Raw genomic sequence first — 20,578 nt, 5'->3', positions numbered from 1 at the left:
CTTATATAGGAGCAAAGCTGGACCTCGAGGGGACCCTGGGCTGTAAAGTACCTGGGATTGAAGCTGAGCTCAGACGAGTGGCAGAGGGACCCGAGTTGCCGAAGGCATGAGTGATGGACCGGGGGAGACCTCGCCATGGAGTATCCCAAGGAACATCTGAAACTGAAGACATAGATGATGGTACACGGAGGTCTCAAAGAGTCAGGAGACCCCAGATCGGCTGGCCTCTGTAGCACCGGGGGAACAGAGGGTTCAGACTATCCCCCTAGTGAGATATGTCACTACCATTTACAAATGGATTGGAGCTTCCGACATCACGAAATTCCTTTGTAAACAGTGTTATTAACGGTTGGATGACATATTATTTCAAAGTCATGAGGACATGACCATCTTGCTGGGGGCGGGGGGAGGGGGAGGGGAGTGTGTAATGCCCTGGTTCACATTTGTACTGTTATGCTGTATGTATTTCATTTTGGGAGTGATATAAGAGCGCTCTGTTCTGTTTTCATGCTTGTTTGGGTCACTGCTGAAGATAAAAGATAAGACAATGTGTGCCATCTAATTAGGATAGTCAGCTTCAGCCCAGTTACTTTAGAGACCAGGATCCTTTCGAAGTCCAGCTGGAATCCTGCCTGTTCACAGATCGGCCCCCGGATTTCACCTGCCTCTGTGTGAGAAGCGTGAGAAGTGTGAGAAGACTCTTCCTGAATTAGTGGGGAGCTAGCAAAGGGCAGCGTACACCACACCCCCATTTCCTCATTGTCCGAATCCATACGTCGTTCAGCGGCGGTGGTCGGTCTACTCTTCCCTGCTGCTGATACTTCAGTCTCTCTCATGGGTTTCTGTTAATACACACTGCTCAAGTCCAGCACCCTGAACCACGTCGCGCCATTCAGGCAAGCCAGCGTGTCCTCGGTGCTCGGGGCTGTTTAGTCGACGGGGACTGGAACCGTGTTCAGAGTCCGATCGAAAACACCTCTCCGTATCTTCCCGTTCTTCTTCCTGGCCACCACTATTGGAGACGCGTAAGGGATTCGGGACTCAATGATGATCCCGGCTTCTTTCATACTGCAGATGCTGCCGAACGTCCTTCCGCAGGTGCCAGTCACCGTGACTTTTCTCTGAGCGGGGTGTCCTCTGTCACCCCGATAGAGTGGCGAGTGTTCTTGAAACAACCCACATCAAACTCGTCAGTAGAAAATGCATCTTTCAGCTTCAATATCTTCTCTATCAACCTCCTCTTCCAGCCTCCAGGTACCGGGGAGTAACCAAAGTTGAATGACTTGGCTGTCAACTTTCCCTTTCCCGGGGAGAAGTTCTCCCCGGCTTGCCTCATGGGAACACTAGACATTACCGTCACCGGAATGAGGTGCGCCATTGGCATACCCCGCCTGAGGGTGACCTCCCGCTCCGAAGTGTTCCTGACACTCTCTGTCATCGTGCTCACCTGTACAACCCAGGGCTTCTGCAGCTCGGGCCTCACCAGTACCCCAGCAGGTAAGCCTGACTCCTCTTCGCCGTCTTCTGGAGCTCACTCTCCGAGAGGTTCCGTCGTTCACAGTCCCGCCTGGTGTCCCTCTTCACCACAGTTATAACAGACGATACCGGCCGCTCCCCTTCTCGCGGGATCCCGGCCACGAGCAGCCCTCTGTGTAGATTGCCCCTTTAGGGGTCCGCTTCCCTATCAGCTCTACCGTACGGAGGAGGGTGAGCGGGTGCGCACCCGATGATAACAACCAGGACATCTCAGTTCTGAACTCTGCCACAAGCTCGTTCACCATTCCTCGGTGTGTGTTATCAGTGATCACCTTAGCCAAGTGGACCGCTACCGAGGACTGCACCCTGTGGACGGAGGCCTCCCGCGCCTCCATCAAGTTTTCTTCCTCTCTTAGATCTCTGATCAACTGGACAAACGAGGGAAGAGGGCACCTCTTACGAGACATTCGGAAAGCCAAGCGATCAGGTCCGGTGAATGTGCGCTTTTCGCCAGTGGCTCCTCTCAGCCGTTTGAATGGCCCCTGTACGCCGCAAGCAATTTAGCTGCATCTCTCGGCGAATAATGTAGGCAGAACCTCCCGACAGCACCCCTCCCCCGCTCCTGAAACATGTTCTGAAATCCCGTCATAAGCTCCAGTGGGTTTCCCATCGAACCAAACGCCTATTCTAGCATTTGTACGTAGGCCGCAGTGGTAGCTCAGTGGTTCAGTGTCTTTATGGATCTCACTACGTCAACAGCCGGCCCCTTCAATCGCTGTCGTTCTTCGTCATTAGAGCACTGCCCCTTATCCAGCAATTTAGATGTATTCCATGCCCAAGCCTCATACTCCTCTTTCCTTCAGGGGTGGGCTTCATTCCTGACAACAGGCTGAGCCTACGGTAGCTGAGACTTTGAAACTGGGTATCTTGCCTTTTATTCGTCAGGGAGGTAAGGGCCACAAACTCAAAATGCTCAGCCCTCGCTGGAAGACTCATTAGACCCTCTACTCAGACCACTCCTGCCCCTCGCTCCGCAGAAACGATAGCAACTTGTCTTTAAAGTCTCCGACCCCAACTACGGGAAGCTCAGCTTCCGATTCAGCACGCTCGCCTTCACTCCCGTCCTCCCGCAAAGTATGGACAACCCGCGACCGACTCCTGTCCCGGGACCCCAATTGTACCATGCAGTTTTACTGCAGTTACTTCAGTTCTAGTCCGAACTAGAACAAAGTCTTTGACCGCCACTTTATCAAAGCTCCGCTCCACCCGTGCAGCTTCCATAACCACGTATCGTAATCACTTTACCAAACAATAATTTAACACAAACACAGAACCCATTGGATTAGCGCTCAGGGCAATCACACAGCATCCAGCGAAATCGATCCCGGATGAGCCCCTACAATGAAGCACCCTGGCAGAGCGAAGGCAACCTCCGGCCATGCCAAACTCGTGCGATTGAGGCACGATCGCTCCTACCCCAAACCCCGGTTTGTGTGGATGCTGTGTCAATTGCTACCCTGTTACAAATTAATGCCGCGAAATAACAGACTTTGCACAGCACACGTTTAAAGGAATTATATTTAAGAATCTTAACTAAGGGGTTGGTAAACAATAACAAAAAGAAAAGGAACCTTTCTAATTAAACAGTCAAATGTGCAACAAGTTGGAGCTCATCTTGAACTCTGCACCCACGCACTGAGCCCCCGGTCAACGTGAACGCCCACACCACCCTCCGAACGTCGCTCGCAACCCATCTCGAACAAACGGGTCTCCCACCAGATCGTACGCTACGACCGGTTCTTCTCAGCGTCTTCTCTCTTCATCTCCTCTCTAACCAAAAAAACTCAAGCCCAACCTTAATGCCCCTTACCAGAGAAAACCTCCCCTTAATCCGACCATCCTAATTGTATGGCACACATTTCTCCTATCTCTTAACTTCAACAGTAACCCAAACAAATATGAAAACAAGTAGTTCACAAAGAAGAGCACAAAATGAAATGCCTACAGCACAACAGCAAACACACGAAACAGGGCATTACACAAGTAAGCACGACTATCTACCTCACTGTCAACGCTACCAATGCAGTGCATCTGCAAAACAATTGTCACTGTTGTTACAGAGGTAATGAATGCAGATGCTCTGTCGTTTTAAGCAATTGCACCAGTTCGAGGGTCACGTGTAGGGCGATTGAATTATTTATTTCATATCGGTGCAAACATTCAGTGTACCTGGTTCACCACGTGACGGACTGAATCGATTTTGAGCTCACACAAAATGCTGGAGGAGTTCACCAGGTCAGGTAGCATGCATCAAAATGAACAAAAAGTTCACGTTTCGGGCTGCAACCCTGTTCCAGTATGGAATAAAAGGCGCCGAGATGCCTCAATGAGTAAGTTGGGAGGAGGCCGAAAAGGACAAGCTAGAAGGTAATAGGTGAAGAAGATGTGTAGGATAGGTGGCTGAAATGTGGCTGGGGTGATAATGGGAAAAAACAAAGAGCTGGAAAAGATGGAATTTCATAGGAGAAAGTGGATCATGGGAGAAAGGAAAGTAGGAGAGGACCGGAGGGAGGTGACTGGAAGTGAGAAGAAGAGTAGGAGGCCAGAGTGGTGAAATGAAGAAGAGGGACGGGGGAGAGGGAAAACACCGGAATACTGAGATATCTGTGTTCATGCCATAAGACTGCAGGTTCCAAAGGCAGAATGTAAGTTTGCAGTTTACACCTCCAACCTGAGAGTGGGCTCATGTGGCAGAAACGGAGACAATGGGCCGAAATTTCGCACTGGGAATGGGGATTGGAATTGAATTGCGGAAATTCTGCTTTTTGTTGTTGGAGCTGAGGTGCTGGCTGAAGCGTTAATTAATTTGAAGAAGGGAAGCTTGTATGGCGTATAGCTCCGGGATTGTGCTCCCAATGTTTTTTTTCCTTTTCTTTTTTTTTTTGTTAGTGTTTTTTTTGGGTTTGTTTCAGTTAGCAGGGGTTCTTTTTTCCTTCTTTCCTTTTTCCAAAAAAAAAGTTTTAACATTTTGTCCTTTTTTTCTTATTATTATTGATATATCGTTTAGCTTGGTTAATCAGTTAGTTCAACTCTTATTCTACATGTTGATACGTTGACTTGATTACTTTAATGTATTTTTTGTTTATTTTCAATAATAGAAACATAGAAACAGAGAAAATAGGTGCAGGAGTAGGCCATTCGGCCCTTCGAGCCTGCACCGCCATTTATTATGATCATGGCTGATCATCCAACTCAGAACACCGCCCCAGCCTTCCCTCCATACCCCCTGACCCCCGTAGCCACAAGGGCCATATCTAACTCCCTCTTAAATATAGCCAATGAACTGGCCTCAACTGTTTCCTGTGGCAGAGAATTCCACAGATTCACCACTCTCTGTGTGAAGAAGTTTTTCCTAATCTCGGTCCTAAAAGGCTTCCCCTTTATCCTCAAACTGTGACCCCTCGTTCTGGACTTCCCCAACATCGGGAATAATCTTCCTGCATCTAGCCTGTCCAATCCCTTTAGGATCTTATACGTTTCAATCAGATCCCCCCTCAATCTTCTAAATTCCAACGAGTACAAGCCCAGTTCATCCAGTCTTTCTTCATATGAAAGTCCTGCCATCCCAGGAATCAATCTGGTGAACCTTCTCTGTACTCCCTCTATGGCAAGGATGTCTTTCCTCAGATTAGGGGACCAAGACTGCACACAATACTCCAGGTGTGCTCTCACCAAGGCCTTGTACAACTGCAGTAGTACCTCCCTGCTCCTGTACTCGAATCCTCTCGCTATAAATGCCAGCATACCATTCGCCTTTTTCACTGCCTGCTGTACCTGCATGTCCACTTTCAATGACTGGCGTATAATGACACCCAGGTCACGTTGCACCTCCCCTTTTCCTAATCGGCCACCATTCAGATAATAATCTGTTTTCCTATTTTTGCCACCAAAGTGGATAACTTCACATTTATCCACATTAAATTGCATCTGCCACGAATTTGCCCACTCACCCAACCTATCCAAGTCACCCTGCATCCTCTTAGCATCCTCCTCACAGCTAACACTGCCACCCAGCTTCGTGTCATCTGCAAACTTGGAGATGCTGCATTTAATTCCCTCATCCAAGTCATTAATATATATTGTAAACAACTGGGGTCCCTGCACTGAGCCTTGCGGTACCCCACTAGTCACCGCCTGCCATTCTGAAAAGGTCCCGTTTATTCCCACTCTTTGCTTCCTGTCTGCTAGCCAACTCTCCACCCACACCAATACCTTACCCCCAATACCGTGTGCTTTAAGTTTGCACACTAATCTCCTGTGTGGGACCTTGTCAAAAGCCTTCTGAAAATCCAAATATAACACATCCACTGGTTCTCCCCTATCCACTCTACTAGTTACATCCTCAAAAAATTCTATGAGATTCGTCAGACATGATTTTCCTTTCACAAATCCATGCTGACTTTGTCCGATCATTTCACCGCTTTCCAAATGTGCTGTTATCACATCCTTGATAACTGACTCCAGCAGTTTCCCCACCACCGACGTTAGGCTAACCGGTCTATAATTCCCCGGTTTCTCTCTCCCTCCTTTTTTAAAAAGTGGAGTTACATTAGCCACCCTCCAATCCTCAGGAACTAGTCCAGAATCTAACGAGTTTTGAAAGATTATCACTAATGCATCCACTATTTCTTGGGCTACTTCCTTAAGCACTCTAGGATGCAGACCATCTGGCCCTGGGGATTTATCTGCCTTCAATCCCTTCAATTTACCTAACACCACTTCCCTACTAACATGTATTTCGCTCAGTTCCTCCATCTCACTGGACCCTCTGTCCCCTACTATTTCTGGAAGATTATTTATGTCCTCCTTAGTGAAGACAGAACCAAAGTAATTATTCAATTGGTCTGCCATGTCCTTGCTCCCCATAATCAATTCACCTGTTTCTGTCTGCAGGGGACCTACATTTGTCTTTACCAGTCTTTTCCTTTTTTCATATCTATAAAAGCTTTTACAGTCCGTTTTTATGTTGCCTGCCAGTTTTCTCTCATAATCTTTTTTCCCCTTCCTAATTAAGCCCTTTGTCCTCCTCTGCTGAACTCTGAATTTCTCCCAGTCCTCAGGTGAGCCACTTTCTCTGGCTAATTTGTATGCTGCTTCTTTGGAATTGATACTATCCCTAATTTCTCTTGTCAGCCACGGGTGCACTACCTTCCTTGATTTATTCTTTTGCCAAACTGGGATGAACATTTGTTGCAGTTCATCCATGCAACCTTTAAATGCTTGCCATTGCATATCCACCGTCAATCCTTTAAGTGTCATTTGCCAGTCTATCTTAGCTAATAATAGTGAATAAAAAGATTTAAAAATGAAATGAAATTCATTTGAAGAAGGCGTCTCGGCTCGAAACGTCGACGGTTTGTTCATCTCCATAGACGCTGCCTTATCCGTTGAATTCCTCCAGCATTTTGTATGTGCTGTGATTGTTGTGATTTCACCAATCACGTCTTTGAGTTTTTGCAATTGCATATTAAACTATCTATACCTCAAATTGGGATTTTACTTGAATGACATCATGTTTATTTTTATCCCAGATGTTGGAAGACACGTCAGCCTTGTGTAGTCTTGTATATTCAGCGTGCTGGAGCGAGTATAGATGAATGACCGTGGAGATCAATCAGCTCAGAGTTTCTTCGGCGAGATCGCAGGCAGTTGGAAGACAGGCTGAATCTCACACAGAATGCTTGAAACTATTTACCGTGTGAGAAAGATACATTACTTGATCATTGCCATTGCCGGTGTTCCCGGTAAGAACACAGGTAAACTAACATTTACAGTTCTATGTGCGCGGTCTTTGGACTCGTTCAGTTACTGACAGCGTTGTGATGCCGGTGTATCAGTGAGTGCGGTGCAGACATTGTAATAAATCCTTGTGTTCCTTCAGAAGTTCCTTGCAGTTTCATCCGTAGCCTCGGCTGAAAATAAATAGATAAATAAAGGAAACAGATGTAAAGTGGAAGGTCAGGGAGATTGATGCATTTTGTGGATTCATGGCAGGCAGCTTTGATTTATCAATGCAAGACCCCTGTCAATGTAAACTGCAATAATCCAGCGCGCTCGGCACCTTTACGGGTTACTTGGTGCTTTTTCACCCGCATCAATAGTTCAACACGCTTTGAATTCAAATTTAAAGGAATTGCGCTGGGTTTGGAAAAATAATGCTGCAAGTTTGAAGGGAACGTGATAAGCCAAAACCCGGTGAGATGCACTTGTGCGTTAGATCGTGAACCATCGGGATTTTCGAAAATTGAAATGTGTCCGTGTGTGCTTTAATTTACAAGAGTTTCTTTCCAGGCCATAATATCCATGAAGAGGGGGTTAGCCAACCCAGAGGTGTCTGTTAGATGCCTGACGGGGTAAAGTACATGGTCCGCTCTGCAACAATAAACATCGATCCATTTAAATAATGCGCCTGTAATTTGGAGCAGGTCAGAAGGAATATACCAAAAAAAAAGAAAAGAAAATGGGAACTTCCAGATAAGATCTCTTGACATTGTGTGAAGGAACCGCGGCCAAGTGCAGTTGCAGAATTTAAAAGCAACGAGCCTAGCTGGGCACGTGTGAGCGGGTGACAAACGGGAGTCGAAAAGATGAATGCTTGCAAACAGAGGAAGTAAATCTGCTACGAACTTTGAACATTGTAAATGGACAAAGTCAGAGGCAGTGAGGCGTAGCGACATGCGATGAGTGCCAGAAAATCGTGGGAGTTGCTTAGGTATCCAAACTTTACACATCAGTCGTAAAGTGCCCTTGGCGATCAGTTCAAAGTGCTTCCTTGCCAAATCCTGCTCCTCTTGCAGTACCGAGTGCCGTAACCTTTCTCCCTGCTTGCGTGCATTTGAGGTATCTGCGAACCCCGATTTACACCTCTTAAACCTCCAGTAAAGTTAGGTTGTTGTCTCTTTACAACTTATCTCTGCACAGAGCGGTGAGACAGTAATTCACTCAGTCTTTCTGCTGTTCCCCCCAGTGAACTTAGTGACGATTGTGATACTGTCCTGGGGAAAGTGCGGCCTCTCCACCTGCACCACTCGCTACCTGGTGGCCATGGCAACGGCGGATCTACTGACCATCATGTTTGCGGTGATATTGTGGCTGGTCGGTTATTATTACTTTCCCTGGACTTTCATGGACATCAGCCCCGTATGCAGCGCGATCGCTGCCCTGGGATTGGCAGCCACTGATCGTTCTGTCTGGTTCACCGTCAGTTTTACCTTTGATCGGTTTGTCACCATTTGCTGTCAGAAATAGAGAGCAAAGTACTGCACCGGGAAAACTGCGTCTGAGGTTCCGACGACAACCGGTGTTCTGCTCTGTTTGAATAATGTGCTGCAGTTGTTTCTATTGTAACCTATGAAAGTGATTGACAATATACCCTGGGACTGTTTGCAAGTGCCGAGCTACCGTACAGATCCCCGGTGTGTGGGACATGACTGTCTTACTACTGTTCTACCGCCAGTACTCCCGTTCGTGTTAATAGTACTGTTCAACGCTCTGACAGTCAGACACATTTCAGTGACTAGTCGCGTCCGTAAGGGGCTGAGGGGTCGAACAAGGCGGAGAACCGCAGTGACCCGGAGATGGAGAGCAGGAGGAGGTCTGTGATTTTACTTCTCACCATCTCCGGAAGCTTCATCATCCTGTGGCCAGTAAATTTTCTGACTTCCTTTATAACAAAATTGCCGGATTGGATCAAAATAATTACAATGATTCAGAACACATTTTTCAACACACCGGATACATGCTGATGATATTAAGCTGCTGCACAAACGCTTTTATTTATGGGGTATTATGAGAGCAGTTCATCAGCGCAGCGAAATATCCGCTCAGGTCAATAATTCAAATAATTAATAAACAAAATATCTCAGCTCTTCTCAGTGGGGGTTATGGTGATTTCCATCTTAACACTGCAGAACTGACACCGGAGAACATGGCAGCGGGGAGAATAAAACTGGTTTAGAGCCCGAGAGAGGCACGACACAGGAAAATACACATTCACACCTTCAGCCCGCGACATCCACCTCCTATCAATTATTGAACTCACCCGACCTTTTATGTTTATTCTCCCACCATATTCCGGCTCCTGTCACCGCCACAACCCTTTCGGCAATGATAAAGCGGGAGAGGATCCGGGGACATTCAAGTCCTAATCGGCAACATTGCATCTTATTTGTTACGTTAGTCTTTTGCATCAGAACGAAATGAACAAGAAAGCTTACTCTGCTGCAAGGAAAAATGTCACCTCGCCTCCTGATTTTTTTTTCATAAATTTCCATCCGTACAAACTGCACGTTGAATCTCCCCTGCATTCTCCGCAGTACAATCGTATGGTTAACGTTGTTTTATTTTTTTCCTCAATTAAAACTGGTAAAACGTTGTCTATGGACATAAACAAAGAACTCATTTCTCAACTGCGATGAATATATGGACTATTCTAGCGGTGTTTATTATTGTCCTGCAGGTCTAATTGTTTAATGTTATTCTGTAGTGACTTTGGGATGATACCAGTCGTGTATATTACAACCGGGACAATTGTTCATGTATCGCAGACTTTCATTTTCCTCTTTCAAGTCAGCATATTTTAGCTGCTTTTCACTGATTTCTACGTGTTGTATTTATCAGAATGGCTATACTGTATCTATCAAGTAAATTGTCTTTGCATGCTTATCCTGTGATATTATATCCGGACGAGGATCCACTCGCTCTAATAATGGATCGGTCGTAATTTAATTGTAAGGCTCCGGCTCCAAAACGGGATCAGGCTTGTATTTACAGTAATCTATAGTATCTTTCATGACTTTGCATCTTAAAACAAGATTTTGATGAATGATGCTTGCCACTTGATGACGCCTGTGTAAGTAACTAGATTGAAATCAATTGCTGTTGGATACGCTAATGTGTTGGATAGTTTCTCGTTTCAATTGGCAGATTCTGTTTCAGAGCCCGAGAGAGGCACAGCACACTTCGTAATGAATTTGTTAGTCTTTCAATGTGTATTTTTGTTATTTCTGTGTCAACCGCCTGGTCCTTATTTACACAAGGAACCACTCAGTTTCTGGGAGGAGGTCTCCAGCTTTGAGGCTGCCGTTGGACGCTTTCCTCATTTGCTCAGATCGTGGGGATCTCATCCGCGGACGATTTTGCTCATCTATTGGCTAGCTCTTTCTTCTATAGCAGTGTTTCCCAACCTATTTTAGCCCGAGTGCCGTGAGTCAAGGTGAACTGTCGAGCACCCTAGCGGCTAATTTATGCATCCCCAACAACGTCTGTTAGGTTGGTAAGGTCGGACGAGATTGCCGAGTGTCAGAGTCGTTGTGACGACGAATGTTCACTGCCTGCAGTGCTCTGCTTCTTCCTGTGTCCCAGCGCCACGTCTTTTTTTGGAAGTGTCTGCTCTGCTAACGGTCAGTCAGGTCTGGTGCCTCAAGTTAGAGGCAGCTTACCGCTCCATCAAGAAACTTGAACGCCCCCCGGCGAGTGTTATTTGTTCCTAAAGCCGTCTTAGGATACGTAACCGCCCCCAGAGGGAATAACTGTTCTATTGTGATAGTTTCTTCATGTTTCTGGGTTGACCTTACATTTCAGTTCAGAATAGCGCATGATCGGAGCGTGTTGAATCCTGTTTTCGTTGATGCAAATACATCCTTAGAAAAGTTACCGTGAGTGGGACAGAGGGAATGGAACTCCCTCAACATCCTGCTACCTCCTCTCTCTATAGTGTGCTCACCGTATCTGTCACTCCTTTTCTCCCTACCCTTCACCCTCCTCACTCCTCAAAACACCTTCCTCTGTCTCTCTCCTCCATCTTCTCTTACTCTCCCTCTCCCCTCTTACCCTAATACACCCTCTCCCACTTCCTCACCTCCCTCTCTTACTCCGCTCACCCGAACTTTTTCTCACTCTCACTTCTCTTCTCCCCTTTCTGTGTACAAACCGCACCGCGCACCCCGACACTGAATCTCGGCCCGAGTTCACTCCAGGATAGCATACCGTCCTTTTTGATGTGCGATTGTGACAGCAACAAGATAAGTAGGCTGGGTAACATCGGAATTTACTGGCATTTGGAGTTGGATGAAGCACAGGAGGGAGAGAAAGATTAGATTAGACTATGGGGACACACAGTCCTCTTTTATTGTCATTTAGTAATGCCTTTGCATTAAGAAATGATACAATGTTCCTCCAGTGTGATATCACAGAAACGCAAAACAGACCAAGACTGAAAAACTGACAAAAAACACATAACTATAACATATAGTTACAACAGTGCAAGCAATACTGAAATTTGATAGAGAACAGACCATGGGCACGGTAAAAAAAAAGTCTCAAAGTCTCTCGCAAGTCCCATCATCTCACGCAGACGGTAGAAGGAAGAAAACTCTCCCTGCCATGAGCTTCCAGTGCCGCAAACTTGCCGATGCAGCATCCTGGAAGCACCCGGCCACAGTCCGACTCTGAGTCCATCTGAAAACTTAGAGCCTCCGACCAGCCCTCTGACACCGAGCACAGAGCACCATCTCTGCTGAGCACTTTGACCCCAACCCCGGCTGCCAGTAACAGGCAAAGCCGAGGATTTTGTCCTTCCCCTCCGGAGATTCTCGATCACACAGTAGCAGCAACAGTGAACCAGGCATTTCAGAAGTTACTCCAGACATTCTTCTGTGCTTCTCACGTCTGTCTCCGTCAAATCAGAATTGTGCACGGCCCCTACTTACAAATACCGGTATCATACACTGGAGAGGCTGCGCGCTGCATTGTACCACCATCTTCTCCTCCCCAGAGATCTAGAGGAAGAGGGAGAAGGAGAGAAGGGAAAGTGGGAGAGAGAGGGGGAGGGAGAGAGAGAGACAGAGAGAAAACAGGCTGAGTGGTGGTAGTGAAAGTGAGGGAGGGAGAAACTGAGTTACAGAAATAAGAGGCCGTTGGAGTGTTAGCGAGACAGACTGAGGAGAGATGGGAGGGAAGTAGCGGAGGTGAGAAACAGAGGGGAGAAAGACGATGGCAACAACCAGTGAGGGGAGAGAATGGCGGGAAATGAGATGGATGTGGGAGAGAAGTAAACGGGAGCGAGTGAGGGGACAGAAAGAGGCGCGGGAGAGAATGACGGAGGAGAGAGATTGGAGGGAATAGAGATGGGGAAATAAACCGGGATAGAAAACAGGGATTGAGGCGGGGGAGATAAACGAGGGAAACGGATGGGCTCTTTGACATCTCTGCTGATCAGTGAGAGAGAAACGGACAGGGATCGAAAAGGGCTGCTCATTTTAAATGGAGACGTATGGAAATTTCTGAAATTCTAAATCTTCCATGTAAATTCCTTTAGGATCAGTGAAGTGTCTATCTATCTGAGAGTAAGCGGGTGGCTGGGTACATTGAGGTGGAGATAGAGGGGGATGGGAACAGATGCATAGATTAGACACGGCCGTGTTGAATAAACATAATATCATAAGACTTCCTCCTCCTCTCTCTTCTGAATTGATTTCCCTGTAGTCTGAGGGTGTACCCCCAGTCCTGGGCTCTGCATTATGGGAAACATCCTCTCCACATCCTCTCTATCTTGGCTTCTCAGTATTCAGGAAACCGCACCCCCCCCCCCCCCCATTATTCTAAACTCCAGTGGGAACAGGCAAAGAGACACCAAACACCATGAGCTGTGGTCTTGTTAATCAGCGTCAGGTGCAACACCTTGTTCAAGACCATCTGAATATCCAAACAAACAACACCCACTGCCTTTCTCATTTCACCAAAGAATTCCAACAGATTCGTCTGAGAAGATTTCTCCTGAGGAAAACCATGCTGGCTTTGGCCGTACACGGGAGGATTTAAAAGAACTGTCATGGAACAAAATCACTGGCAGGGTCCAGCCGGCCTGAGCTGACTCGCTACTGCAGGGGTCCCCAACTTTTTTGCACTGCGGACCGGTTTCATATTGACAATACTCTTGCGGACTGGCCAACCCGGGGGTGAGGGCGGTGGGTAGGGTTGCCAATGGACAAGAGTAGAGCCAAATACATTGTTTACAGAGACTACAATGACCATGAAGCCTTGCGCGGGCACCAGTGCGCATGCGTGTACCTGCCGATTTCTTCTAGAAATCGTTTTTGGCGATTCTGTTCGGGGGGGGGTGGGAAGGGAGGTGTTAATCACAACCGGAATATAGGTGATAAGTGGCTACTACACTCAATTTTGTTTCTAAGAGCGTTTATCTAACGAATTTAATATTACACACACAGCGCATATTTTCCTCACATGAATATAGCAATAAGTCAATTACCGTATCAGGGAAGGACAGGGGAGCTTGAAGTAAGTGTTGAATGAACTTCCAGTAGAAATGGTATAGGCAGGTTCGATATAATTTAAAGAAAAATTGGATAGGTATATGGACAGGAGAGGAATGGACTAGGTCAGTGGTCCATCGTTGGTGGGACTAGGTGAGAGTAGCGTTCAGCATGGACTAGAAGGGCAGAGATTGCCTGTTTCCATGCTGTAATTGTTATATGGTTATATAAGTCAATAGCATCATAACATTTTAAGTAACATTTGGATATTAAACACACAGCACATATTTTCCCCATATGAACATATAAATCATTGCAACACACCAATATTGCTGAATCAGTGGGAGCCCTGGGCTTGTTTCCCTGCAACCAGATGGTCCCATCGAGGGGTGATGGGACACAGCGTTACTTGAACGGGGTTCCTTATGTCCAGTCCATTACACAATTTGGTTTTCGTTGCATTCATTGCAGAGATATGTTGGAAATGGGAGCAACATTTTCAGTGCTTTCGTGGCTTTCTCAGGATATTCAGCCTTGACTTTGATCCAGAACGCCAGCAGAGATGTTATGTCAAACATACTTTGCAGCCCATCGTCATTTGCAAGCTCGAGGAGTTGATCTCCTTCCCGCGCTGACATGGATGACGTGCGGGTAATGACCTCGCGTGCGTTCAAGCTCAACAGTGCGTGACAGGGAATGAGGAAGGGTGCAGCTGACTCATATCGCCAAATCCTATCATTTCCTCGCGGACCGGTAGCGCATACTTTGCGGCCCGGTGGCTGGGGACCACTGCTCGACTGTACACTAGGTGTGTTATAAATTTACTAAGTACCAGAGACAGAGTTTAAAATAGAACTGACTGATTTGTCTCAGGTCCAGAATATTAAAACTCCAGTCCCATTAAAGGTGAATGTGCAGCAGAGGAAACTCCTCCCATGCCCAGTGACCAGGGTGCAGACTGGGTGTGGTGAGCAGCAGCAATAATTGCAGAGTTCAGCACCGACAGTCACTCTCGAAATAGCATTCAGCAACAGTGATGGACAAATATCCAGCATGCAGCTTATTGAAACTTTCTCCCCAGTGTGAATCCCGTAGGGTGTCATAAGGATAGATAACTGAATGAATCCTTTACCACATTCACAGCCGGTGAACAGCCTTTCCCGAGTGTGAACTCAATGATGCACACTTGGTTGATTTGGCTGAGAGAATCTCTTCCCAAAGTCCGAGCAGGTGATCAGCCACTACCCAGTGTGAACTGACTGGTGTCTCTGTAGTTGACTTGACCAAGTGAATCCCTTCCCACATACTGAGCAGGTGAACGGCCTCTCCCCAGTGTGAACTCGCTGATGTACCTTCAGGTGAGATGACTGAGTGAATCCCTTCCCGCAATTTGAGCAAGTGAACGGCCTCTCTCCAGTGTGAACTCGCTGATGTGCCTTCAGGTGGGATGAGCAAGTGAATCTCTTTCCACAGTCTGAGCAAGTGAACGGCCGCTCCCCAGTATGAACTGACTTGTGTGCTTGCAGGTGGGATAACTGGATGAATCCTTTCCCACAGTCTGAGCAGGTGAACGGCTTCTCTCCAGTGTGAATTCGCTGATGTTCCTTCAGTTTAGATGAGCAAGTGAATCCCTTCCCACAGTCTGAGCAGGTGAACGGCCTCTCCCCAGTGTGAACTGAATTGTGTAGCAGTAGTTGGGATGACCGAGTGAATCCCTTCCCACAGTCCGAGCAGCTGAACGGCCACTCCCCAGTGTGAACTGACCAGTGTGCTTGTAGGTAGGATGACCGAGTGAATCCCTTCCCGCAGTCTGAGCAGGTGAACGGCCTCTCTCCAGTGTGAACACTCTGATGTACCTTCAGTTTAGATGACTGAGTGAATCCCTTCCCACACACTGAGCAGGTGAACGGCCTCTCCCCAGTGTGAACTGAATTGTGTAGCAGTAGTTGGGATGACCGAGTGAATCCCTTCCCACAGTCCGAGCAGCTGAACGGCCACTCCCCAGTGTGAACTGACCAGTGTGCTTGTAGGTAGGATAACCGAGTGAATCCCTTCCCACAGTCTGAGCAGGTGAACGGCCTCTCTCCAGTGTGAACACTCTGATGTACCTTCAGTTTAGATGACTGAGTGAATCCCTTCCCACACACTGAGCAGGTGAACGGCCTCTCCCCAGTGTGAACTGAATTGTGTAGCAGTAGTTGGGATGACCGAGTGAATCCCTTCCCACAGTCCGAGCAGGTGAACGGCCTCTCCCCAGTGTGAATTCGCTGATGTACCTTCAGTTTAGATGAGCAAGTGAATTCTTTTCCACAGTCTGAGCAGGTGAATGGTCTCTCCCCAGTATGAACTGACTTGTGTACCAGTAGTTCAGATGACTGAGCAAATCCCTTCCCGCAGTCTGAGCAGGTGAATAGCTTCTCCCCGGTGTGAAGTCGCTGATGTACCTTCAGTTGGGATGAGCAAGTGAATCCCTTCCCACAGTCTGAGCAAGTGAACGGCCGCTCCCCAGTGTGAACTGACTTGTGTGCTTGCAGGTGGGATAACTGGATGAATCCTTTCCCACAGTCTGAGCAGGTGAACGGCCTCTCTCCAGTGTGAATTCGCTGATGTTCCTTCAGTTTAGATGAGCAAGTGAATCCCTTCCCACAGTCTGAGCAGGAGAACGGCCTCTCCCCAGTGTGAACTCGCTGATGTACCTTCAGGTGGGATGAGCAAGTGAATCTCTTTCCACAGTCTGAGCAAGTGAACGGCCGCTCCCCAGTGTGAACTGACTTGTGTGCTTGCAGGTGGGATAACTGGATGAATCCTTTCCCACAGTCTGAGCAGGTGAACGGTCTCTCTCCAGTGTGAATTCGCTGATGTTCCTTCAGTTTAGATGAGCAAGTGAATCCCTTCCCACAGTCCGTGCAGGTGAACGGCCACTCCCCAGTGTGAACTGACCAGTGTGCTTGTAGGTAGGATGACCGAATGAATCCCTTCCCGCAGTCTGAGCAGGTGAATAGCTTCTCCCCGGTGTGAAGTCGCTGGTGTACCTTCAGTATAGATGAGCAAGTGAATCCCTTCCCACAGACTGAGCAGGTGAACGGCCTCTCTCCAGTGTGAACTCGCCAATGTACCTTCAGTTTAGATGAGCAAGTGAATCCCTTCCCACAGTCTGAGCAGGTGAATGGCATCTCCCCGGTGTGAACTCGCTGATGAGCCATTAGGCCAGATGACCAAGTGAATCCTTTACCACAAGTTCAGCGGATGACCAGCCTCTGCTCAGTATGAACTGACTCATGTGTCCAAAGGTGGGTAGACCGACTGAGTCCCTTCTCACACACAGAACAGGTGAATTCGCTGATGCACCTTCAGTTGAAATGACCAAGTGAATCCATTCCCACTGCCTGAGCAGATGAACGGCCTCTCCCCATATGTAAAATGACGGGCATGCCAGTCGGTCAGATGACAATCCCTCCCCACAGTCTGAGCAGGAAGGATGATCGAGTGAATCCCTTGCTCCTCTTCTTAAGTATCTGGACAGAGACAGCAAAACTGGCGTGTTGTGTTCGAGATTCACGTAGACAAATTCCTTGCCATTTTTAACCTGTAAAAAGATTTACAAAATCCATCAATAGGTGTAGGACAACATTTCAGATGAGATTACTTGAGTTATCAAGGTGTGATCTGGCATCTCACTGTTACAGTGAAGTTCAACCCAAGTTGGAGAGAGAAATCATCTTCTAACTGGGCACAGTGCTGGTATCTGGAGTGACCATCAAATTCTCTGATGCTCTTCCTGTCTCTGTAAGAATGGGGCATTTCTGCCATCTCCAACCAGTGACCTGGCTCAGTTTGACTCTCTCCATTGGTATTATTCCCTGTTCTCATTGAGCTGCATGGGTTCCTGGCCCCACAGTAACTGAAACACTCACACACAAATAGCCGGCAGTGCATTCCACGCACCCACCACTCTCTGTGTAAAAAAACCTACCCCTGACATCTTCTCAGTATCAATTTCCAAGCACCTTAAAGCGATACCCCCTCGTGTCCACACGATTAATACCCCTCATCATCTTGTGTACCTAAAAAAGGCTCTAAACATCAACAAGGAAATTATACATTGCTTTGAGGATTTGCCAGAAGTACGGTATACAAAATTATGAGGGTATAGATAGGGTAAATGCAAGCAGCTGTTTCCACTGAGGTTGGGGGGGTGACAACCCGAGGTCATGGGTAAGTGGGGAAGGTGAAAATTTAATGGGAACATTTGGAAAAGCTCTTTATTGAAATGGTTGTGAAAGTGTGGAATGAGATGCCAGAACAAGTAGCGAATATGAGCTCAGTTTCACTATTTAAAGGAAGTTTGGATGGGAGCCTGGATGGTAGGGGTAAGGAGGGCGATGGTCCCGGTGCAAGTGGTCGCATAAGACAGCTTAAATATTTTCTTCAGCATTGACCAGATGGGCCAAATAGCCTGTTTCTGTACTGAACTTCTCCATGTTTCTATGACAGAGAAGTTGGATAAACTTGTTTGGAAGGAAAAGGTAGGAGTGACAACGGAGCAGCAATGGCTGGAGTTTCTGGGATCAATTTGGGAGCTGAGTAATCAATGCATCCCAAAGAAGCTGAAGCATCGGAAAGACAGGAGGACACAACTGTGGATGAAATGAGAAGCCAAAGCCAACATAAAAGCCAAAGAGAGGGCAAACAAAAGAGCAAAAACTATTGGGAAGCTTTTAGAAACCAACAGAAGACAACTAAAAAAATGTCAGATGAGCTCAGGGCGTGGAATTATGATATTGTAGTCATTAATGAGTCTTGGTTGCACCCAACAGTCTGAGGCATTTGGAGGAATAAAATGTCCGGGGCCTCAATATCTTTTGAAAACCAAGGTACCCTGCATCAGCCATCTTTCAGCTTTTATTCTGGCAGGCACATACAAACTTGACACCCTCAAAATTTCACTTCTGAATGCCTCCCACTTACCAAGTACTCCTTTGCCAGAAAACAGCCTGTCCCAAACCACACTTGTCAGATCCTTTCTGATACCATCAAAATTGACCTTTCTCCAATTTAGAATCTCAACCCATGGCCCAGACCTCTCTTTTTCCATATTTACTTTGAATCTCATGGCATTATGATCACTATTTTCTGTCACCAGCCCTGGAATATTTCCGAACAGGTTATTGCACACTTCTACATCCGAAATTCTACGTACTGATTAAGGGCACATTTGACAACCTCTACCCCATCTAGGCCTTTTACAGTATGGGAGTCCAGGTCAATATATGGAAAGTTAAAATCACTTACTGGATCAACCTTTGTTTCTTGGCATGGTTTGTGATCTCTCTACAAATTTGTTCCTCTAAATCCTTCAGACTGTTGGGTGCAACCAAGTCCCATGTCCTGAGCTCATCTGGATTTCCTACGATGCTTCTTGCATTGTGATATACACAACTAAGCACATCATCACACCATGCTCAACTATTTGATTGCTGACTCTATCTGAGGTCTGAACAACATCTGACTGGTGTCAAGAAAACAACCTCTCGCTCATTGTCACAAAAACAAAGGAGCTGATTGTGGATGACAGGAGGAATGGAGACAGGCTAACCCCTATTGACATCAATGGATCTGGGGTTGGGAGGGTGAACAGCTTTAAGTTCCTCAGCATAAACATCACCAAGAATATCACTTGGCCTGTACATACTGGCTGTGTTGAGAAAAAAGCACAAAAACACCTCTTTCACCTCAGACGGTTAAAGAAGTTTGGGATGGGGCCCCAAATCCTAAGGACTTTCTACTGGAACACAACTGCGAGCATCCTGATTGGCTGCATCACTGCCTGATATGGCAACCGTACTTCCCTTAATCGCGGGAACCGTACTTCCGTTAATTGCAGGAAACTGCAGAGACTGGTGCGGACAGCCCAGCACATCTGTCGATGTGAACTTCCCACTATTCAGGACATTTACAGAGACATCTGTGTAAAAAGGGCCCAAAGGATATTGGAGACCCAATTCACCACAAACACAAACTGTTCCTGCTGTTTCCATCCAGGAAACGTACCACAGCAAAAGGACCAACAGGCTTCGGGACATCATCTTCCACCAGGCCATCAGACTGATCAACTCATGCTGATACAATTGCACTTGTATGTTATTCTGACTGTCCTATGAACAAATTATTTGTTATAAGGTACTATAAATTACATATTGCACATTTACATGTAGACGTAATGTAAAGATTTCTACTCCTCATGTATATGAAGGATGTATGTAATAAAGTCAATTCAATTGATTTCACCCTCTCCACTATCTGTTCTGTCATTCTGGCTCCCATTCCTCCTACAACTTATTTTAACCATATCACCCCATTCCCCCCACACTAGCAAGCCTTACCACTAGGATATTAGACCCCTCTTGTTCTGTTCCCCTAACTAACGAATCCCCTATCATCCCTTTGATTTTCCCCTGTCAGTAATCCTCCTCCCCCAACAGTTTCTAAACCGGTCCACCTGTTGTTGTGTGGGATAGCAACAAAAGTACTCTGCAATGGCTATTTAACCTCATTCCCCTTCCCGACTCGCACCCAGTTTCCTGTGTCCTGCACCTTGGCTGTAACTCACCTCCCTTCATGTCATATTTATCACCCCCTCCAACTCCTGGATGATCTGGAATTCATCCATTTCAAGTTACAGCTCCTTAAAGTGCAGGGTTACAAGCTGCAGCTGGATGTACATCTTGTAGGTGAGGGCATCAGGGACACTGGAGGTCTCCCCACCTTCC

At 46.9% G+C, this 20,578-nt stretch overlaps 2 protein-coding genes across 2 annotated transcripts in view; one reads left to right on the top strand and one right to left on the bottom strand.

Annotated features, from left to right (window-relative positions):
* LOC140208265 (uncharacterized) overlaps positions 1-20,578 on the top strand; it is a 515,327-nt gene that overhangs the window by 462,290 nt on the left and 32,459 nt on the right. The window lies entirely within an intron of this gene.
* Positions 11,409-20,578, bottom strand: part of LOC140208306 (uncharacterized) — a 63,379-nt gene continuing 54,209 nt past the window's right edge. Inside the window, 1 exon segment of the mRNA XM_072276895.1 lies at positions 11,409-16,999. Within this exon segment, the coding sequence (XP_072132996.1) occupies positions 14,678-16,999 (2,322 nt within the window). The 3' untranslated portion in view covers positions 11,409-14,677.

The sequence above is a fragment of the Mobula birostris genome, chromosome 13 (genome assembly GCF_030028105.1).
Source record: "Mobula birostris isolate sMobBir1 chromosome 13, sMobBir1.hap1, whole genome shotgun sequence".
NCBI classification, from domain to species: domain Eukaryota; kingdom Metazoa; phylum Chordata; class Chondrichthyes; order Myliobatiformes; family Myliobatidae; genus Mobula; species Mobula birostris.
This window is presented reverse-complemented; position numbering and strand designations above follow the sequence as displayed.